The sequence below is a fragment of the Prionailurus bengalensis genome, chromosome A3 (assembly GCF_016509475.1).
Source record: "Prionailurus bengalensis isolate Pbe53 chromosome A3, Fcat_Pben_1.1_paternal_pri, whole genome shotgun sequence".
Taxonomy (NCBI): domain Eukaryota; kingdom Metazoa; phylum Chordata; class Mammalia; order Carnivora; family Felidae; genus Prionailurus; species Prionailurus bengalensis.
The window spans coordinates 100,129,950-100,144,567 of record NC_057354.1 but is presented as its reverse complement, the minus strand read 5'-3'; the positions used below and the strand labels follow the sequence as shown (position 1 = coordinate 100,144,567).

General features: G+C 47.9%; 1 protein-coding gene across 4 annotated transcripts in view; it reads right to left on the bottom strand.

The window, feature by feature from the left end:
- Nucleotides 1-14,618, bottom strand: part of TCF7L1 (transcription factor 7 like 1) — a 159,682-nt gene that overhangs the window by 49,969 nt on the left and 95,095 nt on the right. For 2 of the 4 annotated variants that reach the window (XM_043603837.1, XM_043603838.1), the window contains exon 4: nucleotides 10,103-10,222. The exons of the other annotated variants lie outside the window; for them this stretch is intronic. In XM_043603837.1, coding sequence (XP_043459772.1) covers nucleotides 10,103-10,222 — 120 coding nt within the window. The remainder of the gene's footprint in view (nucleotides 1-10,102; nucleotides 10,223-14,618) is intronic. 4 annotated transcript variants of the gene reach the window in all.

The window sequence follows — 14,618 nt, the reverse complement described above, 5'->3', positions numbered from 1 at the left end:
TCAACTGACTGAGCCACCCAGGCGCCCCTAACACTCCTCCTTCTTTCAGAGATGTCTCTCTTGAGACACTGACTTTTCTCTGCCCGACAGTCAGTTCAGCTACTAGTCTAGTTCCCTTGATATTGGCCTGGCAGACAGAAAGCTCCCCCACGGAGTAAGTCACGGTCTTACTTATCTTTGAATCTCCTGTGATACTCAACCCAATGCTGGCAATCCATAGGAACCTGGTTGGTATGTGCACTGATTTTCCACATGAACTCACCAACACAGGACAAAGCCTGGATGCCACACCAGGTGGGTCCAGTGACAGTGTAAACCAGCCTCCCACCCATCGTAAGTAGGTTCCGTTTCTGTCCTCAGGAACAATGGTAAAACAGGAATTACATTTCTGACCTGGTGCCAAACTCCTCATGAAAATGACCACCAACACCCCCCCTCCCCCGCTTTTTTTTTTTTTTTTTTTTTTTTAATGAAACACTACACCATATGTCTGCCACACAATGAGTAATCTCAAACCCCTGCGGTTTCGGGGGCCTTCTGATTCTTCTTTGGAAACACGATCCCTCATGTTTATACTCAATGTGACACAGGCTCAGAGTGTGCTGTTCAACAGTCTCACTGCACTGTCCATACGTCCTACCTTGTTTTTAAGGAAATTGGTCATGAGGTCAGGGACCACCCCTTCCAGGCCATGACAGTTATGATCTCTCTTGGGGGGTGGCGTAGCTCTAATTTTAGGCCTTATGAAAAACTGCTGTGCTGTTTCCCCAACCTTAATTTCCTATAGTTATGTGATGAAGATCAAGTTTTTACGTTTTCTGAGGTTTTAAAATCAGAAAGTACTGCTCCCTTGGGCTCTCATCTCTTCAACCCTAGAAGGTTAGCCTGCACTTTGGGCCTCAAGAGCGGTGGGACTAAGCTCTGGGACGAGCCTCACCATGAAGCTGGGTACGAGTGGCTGAGTCCAGGCTAGGGCTCCCCAGGTAGGGGTGGGCCTGGGCAAAGGCCCAGAGTTCCGGGCGGAGCTTCTGGTGTGGGCTGCTCAGGAACCACACGCTTATTCAGATGACACTGTTTGTATGCAGATGTTTCTGGAACTCCTCTCCATTACACACAACACTCTTCCATGGACTCCTTCCTCTTGGTTCAGTTCAGCCTATCCCTCCCTGGAGCCAGGGACTCCCCAGGCTCCCAGGGAAGAGAAGTACGTGGCATGGGCCTCTTTTGGAAGGTTCGTGCCAAGGCGCCACACTGAGGCTCGGATTAAGGTGTAACGGGAAGGAGACCGGGAGCACACAAGCATTTGTGTTGTGTGCGGGAGAGCTGTCTTCACGTCATGAAAAGGGTTTAACTGCCTGCAATAGCGTATGCGAATTGTCTACGAGTCCTGACACCGCTCAGGGGCCAGTCCCCACAGCTGCCAGGTCAGGTCTGTGGCTACAGCCTCAACAGAAGGATTGAGTGTTTCTCAGCTGAGAACCACTGGGAAGCCAGAGGTGCAGGGGAATCTGTATGTGTTGTGGGAGGACAGACCTGGGGCTCCTGGGTGCTCCTGGGTGACCATGTGGTCCCTCAGTCCATTCTGTTATACCTACCTCTTCAGCCTTCCTGTTTCTCCCTCCCTTTCCCCTCCGGAACACGTACACAACATCTCCAACAGGGAAACTGCTAGAGTCTCTCTCAAATGCAATCTGAATGAGAATGAGAAACGGTCAGCTGGTTTAAGGAGTAGCAGAACATAGCTCCTTATCGTGACATTTTCTGAAACAGGGAGCCGTCAAGAAGCAGAGACTCACAAGAGTGATCTTAGACGTGAGGGAGGGGGATCTAACACACAGCTGTTGTCTGATCCTCTCCTCATTAACCCTTCTGTCTGGCTGGCCCCTTATGAAGTGCTGAGGCCGGGCCCAGAGACTTGGGCTTGGTCACTTCACCCAACCCGCTGTGTGACCTTAGGCAGGTCCCGCCCCTCATTGAGTACAGCTGCTAAAAAAGCCTTTACTGAAACAATCACGTATTAAGCACCCACTGTTTATATTATATACTGTGCACAGTAAAACGCAGAGGCTTTTTATTTCTTTCCTACAAGACCTCTCTTTGTGTACGGAGAACAGTACTGGTTATCCCTCTAGACAATACCCAGATATGGGTCATTAAGGGGGGCAATGACCTACCCACTTGATACACTGACCTATTCTTGGTTATTTCAAAACATTATTCAGGCAGCATGATAATTGCTTAATTTTTCTTTCCACTCCTAAATTGTTAAATTAGACCAAAACCCCAAAACAAACAAACCACACCAACCTCCTACACACAAAGCAGGACCCTGATGCTAACTAACATCTGTCTCACTCCTGCAGTGGGGCTGGTTGAGCTCTCTCCCCCTACCGGTGGCCTCAGGCCATGTTCTTGGCATTTGGTCCCTAATTTAGCTGCTCTTGAGAATCGGGCTGTTCATTACCTCTTTACCGCCTTCCCGTTGCTCAGTTGGAACTCAAACTATCCTCCGGAGCCTCTTGTTTCTACTTTCCTTTTCCCAAAAACTCTTTCAATAATTCTTTTTTTTCCTTAATGTTTACTTATTTTGAGAGAGAGAGAGAAAGCACAATCAGAGGAGGGTGGGGAGTGAGGAGCATCCCAAGCAGGCTCCGTTCGCAGAATGGAACCTAGAGCAGGGCTCGAACCCACAAACCGTGAGGTCATGACCTGAGCCGAAATCAAGAGTCAGAAGCTTAACACAGCCAACCAGGTGCCCCTCAAAGGTTCTTTATCTGTTCCCTAGACGTGCCTGATTCCCTGCATTCAGGATTTCCCTTGGAGGGGACAACACAACTTGGGGGCTTGTACAAAACAGTGTAATACAAATTACACAGGTTTATTAAAAGTCCTGATTTTGAACCAGTCTATGTTCAGGATCTTCTCACTGAGTTCTTTTTAAAAAGGCCCAATTACTAGTTCCTCTGTGAGGTAGGGGGAGACGGCCTCCCCGCTATCACAGACGTCTCCTGAAGGTGGGCTAGACACAGCCAGCACTGGCATATTAGCGGTTCCTAACTCTGTTCAGCGCTGCCGCCATAGCTCGAAATTGGTCACGGTGGGGGTGCTTACACCATGGAAAACGGGAAATCGATGAACACTACACATCAGGACATGTTCCACCACATAAAAACAACAGTAACATTTAACTTTCTCCTCTGTCTAGCACTGCCCTGTCTTTACACACGCAAACTCGCTTAATCCTCATACCCAAGAGAACTATTATCATCTCCTTTTCACAGTTGAGGAAACTGAGGGCTCTTCCCCACCCCGTGAGTTTCCTACTGTCCTCTGAAAAGGCCTGGGTGGAGGCCCATGTGCAAAACACTGAAGAAAATACTCCACCAGAGTTCAGACTCAGGAGCAAATCATTTCATGGAAGCTTTGTTTCAGGAAGGGTTCTTGGAAGTGACAAAAATTACGTAAACTCTGAGGAGGGTTCTAGAGACCCCAGGGAACACTGTTAAGTGGCAGTTCAGGCCCGCTTAAGGAAGAGGGGTTTTTACATGGGCTCCTTGTAACAAACCCCCTTCTCCTGGCACACTCTGTCAAAGCCAGGGAACTCCCTTCCACTTCTGGAGGGGAGAAAAGGAAGGAGGCACAGTGTACAATTATGAGAGAACAAATACATCCTTAGATTCTCACAGCAAACCAACCAGGGAAAAACCCAGCCCTCAAACCAGCAAGAAGCTGGATGTCGAACACTCCGAAGAGCGTCTGCTCACCCTTGTAAGGGTAACTGCATAAGAAACAGGGCACATCACGGGACAGAGAGGGGCCACTTTTTCCCAGCAGTCATGCAGGCATAGTGGCTGATTCTCCTGGATTCCCAGTTGGAAATTCTGGAGGGGACAGCTTTCTGCCTTCAGCATCCAAAGAAAGAAACTGCAATTAATGAATAACCAAAATTAAATGTCTTAATGCTGCTTCATACGATGAAAATAGTTATATCCTGCGAACAATCAGACATTAGGCTGGGCCTTTCCTTATACTTCGGAGAGATAGAAAATCAAGTCCACTCCCCTTTTCCCTACTTCCTCTTTTTTTTTTTTTTTTTTTTTTTTGTCCAGGGAATGAGTCAAGTCAGTCAACAAATATTTATGGAGCGCCCACAGGATTGCAGAGTCTGGGAGGAGACATGGGTTGCTGGAAGAAGCCCAGGATAGTTCTCACTTGAGACAGTAAAAGGAAATGTCAATCCTCAGGCCAGGTCTAAACAGGGCAGTAAGAACTGACTGCCACCCTGGGTGGGTTTATTCTGGGCCAATCACTCACTTTTGGCTGAGTGGCCTCTGTTATCATAAGGCCAGAGTGGGTGGATCCGCCATGATCATGCACATTTTTGGAAAAATACAAGCACAATGCTCACAATCTTGATGGTTTTGGGGGTGGGGAATGGGGATTGGCTGAGATGCTCTTCTTCCCTCAACTCCCAAAGGGCCCCAGAACGATCAGAATTAGTTCAACAAATGTCAGATGTTCACCATTTTCTCTTCTGCAAATGTAAATGTGTGTGAGCTGGAGGAGGAGGCTAGAAAAATCTAGGACCAATGGAAACAGTCTTTTGGGGGCCTGACCCTCCCTAGTTAGGAAACTGGATCCTATTTGCTTGGCTCCAGGGCCTTGCTTCCCAAAGTGTGCTCCACAAAGCAGCGATAGCGGCACCTGGGAGCACCTGGGAGTACGTTAGCAATGCAGAGTCTCAGGTCCTCTCCTGCCCTAGGGAATCGAAATCTGCATTTCAGCAAGCTCCTCAGGTGGTTCCCACGCACCTGCAAGTTTGACAAGCAACAGTCCAGATAACCAGGCAACTGTTTGTTATTAAACCCCATAGACTCCCCCGAAGTCCCATTTGGGGAACACCTGTCCTCCATACTGCAGGAACCAGTTAGCAGGTTCCCAAGACTTTCCGTTCACAAAAAACAAATATTAGTAAAGCCTAAAGATTTGTAACTATATTATGACTCCTGGTTTAAAAATAAGTCACCTGGAAAGATCCAGGTTAATTACACATTCATGTAACCAACAGAGGAAGACACATTCTTAGAGCATAACAGCACTGAATGCAGTGTGCCACAAAGCTTCCTTCCACTTCTGCATTTCACTCAACAGCGCACGCTGGCCTAGATTCTCTTCTGTTTTAAATAACCAAGTATGTTTGAATAACCTGTATGGTTACAATTAGGGTCAGCGCATCTGGGGAAGTCACCGCAAACCCCCACACATAAATATGGTGATTTTAATAACAAATAACACATTTGGAGCCTGGTATAGAAGTATGCAGGCGGAGGGAGCCACTGAAGATGTTAATTTGCATGTTCACAAAGGAATAGAATCCAGCTGCAACATTAATGCCTAATTCTACGGAGCCATAGGACACATGAACAACCTCACCATGGGCTTGCTCTAAATTTAAAGCCGATTTTCAAACCCTCACAATTTTGGCTTAAACTTAAATTTAGCTGCTTGAAAAGGAGACTGGATTTTATTTTAGTTTTTTCCTGTGAATCCTGAAACAATGGAATTGAAAAGGTCCATTTGTTTAAGTTTTGCAAATTAAATACAAAATATCTGAATAGGTTTGATCCGAAGTTTCTCAAAATATTCACATTGGCACAGGAAAAAAAAAAAAAAAGGTCTCATCATTGGAAGAGATTTCTTCTAATAAGGCTCTGGAATTTAAAGACTAAACTGGAGCTTTGCTGTTGCTTTCCAGTCTCCTATACCTGTTTTCACTCTTAAGTAAAATGCTCCAAGTATATAAGCTTTTAAAAAGAAATAAAAAGACAAATCTTCTGAAATAGGATGTATAGGAATGAATGTGTGCGTAGGAGGGAGAGGCTATTAATAACAATGGTAATATTACTACACATTGGTAACAAACTACTTATACCAGAATATATGTAATATGTAATATACTATAATAACAACAGGTATTGTGTGAATTTGGCCGTCTTTGAGGAGACAAGGTCTCGGGAAGCTTTGTTCACTTTCATCATTTTCTCCAGGAATATGGTGTCTGTGTACTTGCTCAAGCATCTGCATAAAGACAGAAGGGGCCCCTGTAGGGGCAAACAGAACTCCGTGATAGCATAATCAATTAACTGTCTCAGTTATGAAGAAAATAGCTACAAAATCCTCCCATTCAAATGGTTTACACCTCATTGAAAGTTGTTGGCATTCGAACTTTACAGAGAACAGGTGAGTAGCCAGGACCTGTGGTGACAAGGTCTGGTCCTACAAGTGTCCGGGAGGGAAGGAAGGTTATTAGTCATCCTCATCTACCAAGCCGATGCACAGGAAACCCTTCTTGGGATGCACGTATCAGATAATGACTTGCTGGCACAATTTCACGAGATTAAAAATGTTGTGAGAGTTAAATGCTTGGGAGTCGTTAGAATTGCAGTTCTGCTGAATCTTTGGCCCATCTGTTATTAATAAACGCCGGTGGCAATATCCGTGAATACACTTGTCAAGGGGGCTACTTCCACATCCCCTCCCCCACCAGGCAGCGGACAGATGTGGAAATCAGGAGACCTGGGTTGACAGCCTGGTCCTGCCAGGGGCAATTCTGTCACCCCGATAAGCCTCAGCTCATCGCCTATTAAACAGGAGTGATTACACCAGCTTCACTTAATTCTTAGAACTATGTTGAGGCTCAAATGAGATAATGGATGTTAGTCCCTAGGTCTGTCAATCAGCCAATAACCCAAGCATATATGATATAATTTGGGACATCCGTGGGTGAGAGGCTGGGTGTGTTAAGGGGTGAGCTTCCTTCTTCACTGTCACAAAAAGGCATGTGACAATCGTAGTACTTTCCCCTCTCTGGCCCCCAAACAGGTTTGCCTTTACATTTTAACACATTCAGAATTCATTAAGCAATTAAATCCATTTTGATCTAGTTGGGTTTCCTTTGAGAGCAGCTCAAGGTTCCTTTAAGCCTGTGAAGCTTGTGCGTAATTGGAAGGTATGACTCCACCCCACTCAACTTGTGTTGAGATGTCCGTCATCAATTCCTTTCCGATGTATGATTTAAGCTCTCGAGATGGCTCTGTTACATCTGGAGACCAGAACCACGCCAGCCTCCACCACGAGCAGCAGCAATAAATAACACCATTGCATGGAGTCAGCACTGGATGTGGACGGTTCTGCCCTAAGCCACTAGTCAGAAGGAACACCTGGCTGCCATTTAGATGCAGACAGTCTTGTGGGAAGGACAGCTGGCCAGTCACTTGATACCCACGTGGGGCAAGGCCATCCTCTAACAGTTTCTTTTTCTTTAATTTTTTAAATGTTTATTATTTATTTTTGAGGGGGGGGCGGGGAGAGGGGCAAAGAGAGATGGAGACACAAAAGCAGGCATCAGACGGAGACACAGAAGTAGGCACCAGGCTCTGAGCTGTCAGCACAGAGCTCGACACGGGGCTCGAACCCACGGACTGTGAGATCATGACCTGAGCCGAAGTTGGATGCTTAACCGAATGAGCCACCCACGCGCCCCCCCCCCCTAACAGTTTCTATATGACAAACAGAGGTCTTGGGCCTGATCTCGGAGCTCAAGCTTACATCATATGGTTGCTAGTTGCCAGTCCAGGGCTCTGTGTCTGCACTGTGGCCAGCGCAAGGCTCTTCACCCACTTGCCCCACCTAAGATGGCAGAAGGAATGGTAACAGGCTGGTGAAGGAGGCCTGCCTTCACCTTGCACTCTGAGGAGGAACCCGTAGGTCTCATGCTCCGAAACCAGTCCTGGCCCCTAGTGAGCCTCAGTCCTGTTCGCCACAGAAACCTGCAGTGCAGAGTTCCAAGGACTCTCCTGAGGCTCCTCAGTGGCCTGGCATGCCTGGAATTTTGGAAAGGGGCCTGCTTTGCCCAGTATCTGCCTTGATTCCCTGCTCTGGAATCTGTCCTGCTACCCAGCAGAGTGCCTAGGCCATCTTGGGAACTCCATTGCCATAGCTCTTTTGAGGATAGCAATGACCCCCTTGGTCAAACTCTCACCTTACTTGGTTCTTAGCAGCACCTGACTCAGGTGATCCCTCCCTCTTCTTTCATATACTCACTCTCTTCCTTGGCTCCAGGTCCCCAGATCCCCAGGTCTCTGATCCTCCTATCTCTCTGGCTGCTCCTTCTCAATCTCCGTCACCAGTTCCTGCTCTCCTCTCCAGTGTGTGAAAGCTGTGGTGCCCAGGACTCAGCCCCCAACCCCCAGGGATCTCCTCCAGTCTCACGCTTTTGGTGCCATCGATTTGCTGATGACCCTAAAGTCTCTTTCACCAAGGCAGACCTCCTCCCTGAAATCTAGACTCACTCACCTACTGCCCATCACCTTCCCCACTGGATGACCAAAATGCTCAAAAGCAACATGTCCTAAACAGAGCTCCTGGTTATCCCCCTGCTCCCAGATCTGCTGGTCCCTGGCTTCCCCGTTTTGGTTAACGGCATTTCCATCCTTCCTGTTTGTTGCTCAGGAGGTATTCTTGACTCTTTTCTTCCTCAGCAAGAAAATCCTGCTTCACTTCTCTTTCAAAATGCATCCACAGTCAGACAACTCTTCCCACTCCCATCTCTACTGCTACCATCTGAACTACCCTGACCTGCTAATTACACTTACCTCCCCCTTCAGTCTACTTTTATCACAGCAGCCTGGGAGCTCTGTTAAAACATCGATGAGATCACATCACCTCTCTGCTCACACCTCTAACGCTTCACATCTTGCTCAAAGCAAATGACCCAAGTCCTCACCGTGTCCTATAAAATCCCACGACTGGCCCTCAGTTCCCTTTCTGACTACACCGCCTTCAATGCACCCCTGCCGACCCCTGTGCACTCTGCTGCGGCCACACTGCTTCCCTTGCTTCCTCAAACAAGCCCGTCATGATCCTGCCTGAGGACCTTCACATTCACCATCCCCTCTCCCTGGAATGTTCTTTCCCTGTGTGGCTAGACAGTTGGCTCTTTTCAGTCCTTACTGAAAAGTCACGCCCCCGGGAAGGCCTTCAATAAATAGTTATTAGAAGAATGAACGAACAAATGAACTAACGGGTGGCTTCCCCCTGAACCCTCACTAGGGGGCTGGGACTTCAGTTTGCCTTCTCATTAGTTCTTTCCCTGGGGCTGGATCCTGAACCCTCTGCCCACCATGTCTCACACCTCCAGGGGGTGCTGTTCACCGTGTGGTCCATGACGGCAGGGGTCGGACTCTAAAGGCCAATCTGCTAGCTGGCACTGCCCATGAGAACAGGCACCACGTATCTTGTGTGTTAAAATACGCATACTTGGCTCCTCATATAGAGCAGGGCATATAGAGGGGGTGGCTCAGAATATACCTACTGAATGAATGAGTGAACCAAAAACCCTGGCTCACCTTTCACACTGAACAAGAATCCTGTTCTCTTGGACCCTGAGACCCCTGCCTTGGGACTGCCTCTTTAGCCAGGTGACTCTCATCTCCCCACCTCACAGTCCAAGCATCTCGCCCCCGTTTTGCTCCCTCTCTTTCCTTGCTGACCTTCCAGTACCTCTTGTGCTGTTCAGACACAGACGGTGGTTTCACAGGAGAAATGGGCTATTTAGTTTCGAAAATATGGATCCCCTGTAAATAGTGGGTACACACAGATTTCCCATGTAGCGTCACTGGGCATGTCCCCACAGTCCCTTTCCCCTCCAACCCAGTACAGATGTCCCATAATGCCTCCTCACGAGTGAGGTACAAAATGGCTCCTTAGGGACTCAAAACTAAGTGTGGAAGCTCTATCTGAGTTATTGAAAAGCCTCCATTTGGCTTCACCATTCCTGGAAATAAGCTAAAATTGCCACATGTTTTGTCCATGCCTCTGAATGATAGCTGGAGACACCACGGTACTCCCTTCTCATCAAAACACATAAAGGCAGCATGGGAATCTCAAGCACATAATGACGCCAAGCCGTAGCCATAACACGTTCTGGAATTAGTTCTTTTGAAGCACCATGCCAAATGATTATTAATAAATGACAAAAACACTGAGGGTGGAAAAGCTTCAGCTGAGTGCATACCAGTCTTGCACATGTTAACCAAGGTACCTGAGGTTCAAGTGGAAGCCAATTCAAGTTACTCATTGTTGAATAACTACTGCATGCTGACACTTGGCTGCATTGAGGTCTGTAAGACTTGTAGGAGGCTCCACTTGAGAGGTCTGTAATCTAAATGGGGAAAGGAAAAAAAAAAAAAATCCATGCCCTTTCATTCAAGAGTTTTTTTAAAAAATGCAGCAGCATACCGGGGAAGTCTGAGGCAAAATAGCTGCTTCTAACAATAGAGAGGCAGAGAAAGAAGGGAGAGAGGAGTGTTCGGGAAGATTTCTTGAAGGAGACAGAAAACTAGAAATTTGCAAAGAGGGGGCGCCTGGGTGGCTCAGTCGGTTAAGCGTCGGACTTCGGCTCGGTCATGATCCCCCGGTTTGTAAGTTCGAGCCCCGCATGGGGCTCACCACTGCCAGTGCAGAGCCCGCGTTCAATCTTCTGTTCCCCACTCTCTCTGACAACTCCCCCTCCCGCTTGTGCTCTCTCTCTCTCTCTCTCTCTCTCAAAAATAAATAAAACATAAAAAAAAAAAAAAAAAGAAATTCGCAAAGAGAAAAAATGCAAGCAACACATCCCGCACAGAAAAGGAGAAACCTGAGTAAGGTCCCACAAGCAAAAGGCTCAGGGGGAAATGTCTTCAAGTAGCATGAGACTGGGGACCAGTGCTGGCCTTCCCACTCACCACAAATGGCAACGGAGAGCCATCTGGTGAGCTCCATTTGGGGAGGAGGAAGGCAGGAGACATACCTCAGTGACTGCCCCCTAGAGTAAGAGTAGATGTGGAGCCAACAGAGTGCAGCTTCAGAGGTCATATTGTCATAATGGCCGCGGTGTCAGGTTTGGATGAGGAAGTGAAGCTAAAAACTCCTCAAGGCAGTGTAGGACCATTCTTGCCATTATTTGAGGCGTCGCACAGAAAAAGAAGGGGAGGAAACTCTTGAGTGTTATGTGTTCACAAATGGACAGGTGTGGATTTGGCTGGATGTTGGCATTTTACTGGGTTGGGGCTTTATCTGACATGGGTTCCACATTGGCCGTTGGTAGCCCTGGGCTAGGAGGAATGCCCCAGGGAAGCCAGCAGCCATAAGGCTACCAACCTCACGGCACCCATGGGAGCATTAAGGGATCAGATTAAGGGAACATAAAGGATCAGAGATGGGGAAGGCCTGCTGGGTAACATGTAAGTCTCCCTCCTGCTGGGGTCCTGTAGGTTGGATTTGAACTGATCCAGACAGTGGAAGAAGTTCTCATCACCTTCTTATAGCTTGATGTTTTTAGACTCTGCATAATTCAAAAACTTTCCTCGCCATAAAAAAGAAAGAAAGCAAAAAGAAACTTGAAAAGGAATATTTACAGAGAAACAGAAACAAGCTATTCCTAGAGCCAGGTAGTTGTCCAGGTCCTAAAGCCCAAATAAAGTCCTAATAGAGAGTTTAGTTAAAATACTAAAAATAAACAGTGCCTATATTTATTTTAAAAGTTTCTAAAGTCATCAACAAATTTAAAAATATACCTGGGGGCCTGAATTATCTCACAGGAACTAGGACTGCTTAAAAATGCATCCAATCCTCCGGGTGTCCTCCTCAAGCCACAGTCTGTGAGTCTGTCAACAAATTTCTATTCAGTGCTATCATGTAGAAGGCACTGAGGATGGGGCACTCTCAGAGTCAGATGAGAAAACCCTAGTGTTCCCACTTCTGTTCCCACACTGGAAAATGCTGAGCCAAAGGGCATGCTGTATAAAAACGTTGAAAAGGAAGACAAACCCTTTAAAAGGGTGACCTTGGGTGTGCCCTTCCCCATGGAGTTAAATGTCACTGCTCTGAGAACTTGTACTTTCTGATTTCCTGATTTTGCAGAATCCAAAGCTAGCATAACGAATTTAAACCTTCCAGTTTCCTTCCTTTCTCCATTTCCTTGAAAACAAAAACAAAAGCCACAGACTTAATATTTCTATTAAAATACAACTTAACAGAAAGCGTCACACGTTTTTACAGTTACCGTGGTTTAGGGAAAAAACACATTTCCCTCTCTCCTTTTTTTTAAACTGCAAGATTACTTTCTCAAATTTCAGCGAGACATTAAATTCTGCCCCTGAATAACTTAGCCCATAAGCATATGCACCATTTTAGGCCATTTATAGCTTTAATTGTCCATATGGGTTTCTCAGTTTTCTCTCTCATTTGTGACATGGTGACTGTCACCATCAGGAGGGAAATTCCCAAGTCAGTCCTTTGGGTTTTCCCATTCACACCTTCAGGGATGACAGCCTAAAGGTTATAACATCCTACATCTCTGCTGCCTCCTAATGCTCCCACTCTCCCACTCGTTTGTATTCAAGAGGGGAGGAGGTGAAGGGACAGCATCCCCTCCATCCTCCCCATGAGGAAAGGCAGTCTCCCAGAGCTGTCCCAGGAAGCCGCGTATGACTGCAGCACTTAAAATGATGTGTGGTACACGTAAAACACACATCAAAGACACCGTACGGAAAATGAACATGAATGACCTTAGTAATTATTTTTATACTGATTATATGTTGAAATGATAATATTGTAAATGAACTGGAATAGTTTAGGGGGTGGGTGTCTGGGTGGCTCAGTCAGTTGAGCGTCCCACTCTTGATTTCGGCTCCGGCCATGACCTCACAGTTCGTGGGTTCGAGCCCTGAATCAAGCTCTTCTCTGACTGCAGTGCCTGCCTGGGATTCTCTCTCTCTCTCTCTCTCTCTCTCTCTCTCTCTCTCTCTCTCTCAGTCTCTCTCTCTTTGCTCCTCCCTTTCTCAAAATAAACAAACTTAAAAAAGTTTTTTAAAATAAAAATTTAGTAGTTTCCTTTTAATTTTTTTTTTTTTAAGGAGGCTACTAGAAAAATTTAAATTACCTCTATGGCTCAAGTTATATTGTTATTGGATAGTGTTGCCCTAGAGGGATCGATGCAAAGTCATCCAGAGGGCCAGGGACGGACCTGGGCTAACCACTGCTCCCACTGCATTTGGGGTCACAGAGTTCCTGAGGAACTGGGAAGAGCTTTGCATAAAGAGAAAAACTGGTCTGCCCTGTGCCCGGGAAGGAGGGGCAGGATCTGCCTGTCCGGCTGTGTCCATGGCAGAGCAGGGCTCCAGCCCTCATGGTAGCAGGGGGAATGGGTACAAGGACCCGAGGGAGGGCCAGGGCCCCAGTGCCTGCCTGGATGGGAGCCTGCACCAGAGCAGGGAGGTTGCACGCACCTCCAAAAAGGCACTGCAAAGTCCTCCCGTCTAAAGTAGCCCCTGGCCCACTAGCACAGCCCCTGGACTGTCTGCTTTTCTGCCCTGACCTCAGATCCTGGGACAGGGACTGGCACACAGAAGGCAATCTGTAAATGAGTGCCGGAATGAAGAGTGAACGAAGGAACCCAAGCGGTGGCCCCTGCAGTGCATGGTGACCCCGGTTGCAGGACAGCGGCTGCACCTAACTTGCCGCCCTGGGAGCTGCCACAGTGACCTGTGTGTCAGAGGAAATGGAGGAGCCAGGAGCACGCAGGGCCCGGTGAGGGCTGGGGTTCCACCTGGGGTCTGGCTTCACTGTCTCCTCCCTCCGTTGCTGCCATTTCTAGCCGGTTTGCTCTGGCCCTTCCCTAAGTATCTAGAAGACATACCCCAGCTAAGCCTCCTCGGCCCTCCTCCCACCGCAGGTGCTCTCTGCCTCTTCCTCCAAAACTCCTCCTGGGACACAAAGAGTGGTGTGCTGGCCTCTCCTCCCCACCGGCTTAGGGACTCTGTGAATGGGGCTCATGTCCCACTCCTGAGTCAAGGAGAGCCTCTCCTCATGTTGCCCCCAGGGGTGCAGTGCCTGTCCAGGGGGAAGAGGCACTCATCTGGAAGGCCACCCCCTTCTCCAGGCTTCCCACATCACCTTCCTCTCATTCCACTTTCCTTCAGTCAGGTAGGCCCAGACTGTTTACACTTTTCGTCGCTTAGCATCACCCCTACTTTCATGAGTATGCCCTCTGCGTGTGAAAAATCTGGGAGCTTGTGCACCCCCCATGCCTCCTGATGGTGCCAGCCCCTCCCCCATCATGCTCAGAGTCCTGGAGGGCCCCCATGGAGGCCCCCTGATTGGTCAGCCCCTGCACACGGCACCCCTCCTTCCTCCCCATTATCCTTAGCTGCAGGCTGTCTCCCCCTGGACTGTTTACACAGCTGCAGAATGAAGGGACTTTCATTTCTCCCCGCCACCCCCGGCCCAGGGTTAATGCATGTGTATTTCCGGCTCCCTACAACTTGGGGCAATGGGAATGCTAACCCAACCCGATCTCCTGTAAATAGTCCATACGCTGATAATTGTACTTTCGGGGGATGGCAAAGAGCGTTAAACTGCTTTCAGCAAACGGTCTTGTGGGTGCCTACACAGGGTGCACGCAGACTTTCTGCAGCCCAAGACAGAGCAGCTGTTCCACACCATGAAAGCCCCATCACGTAAGGAACTGAGAGGTGGCCATACTGCAGACCTCCAGGTGAACACGGTTCCAACCAGGA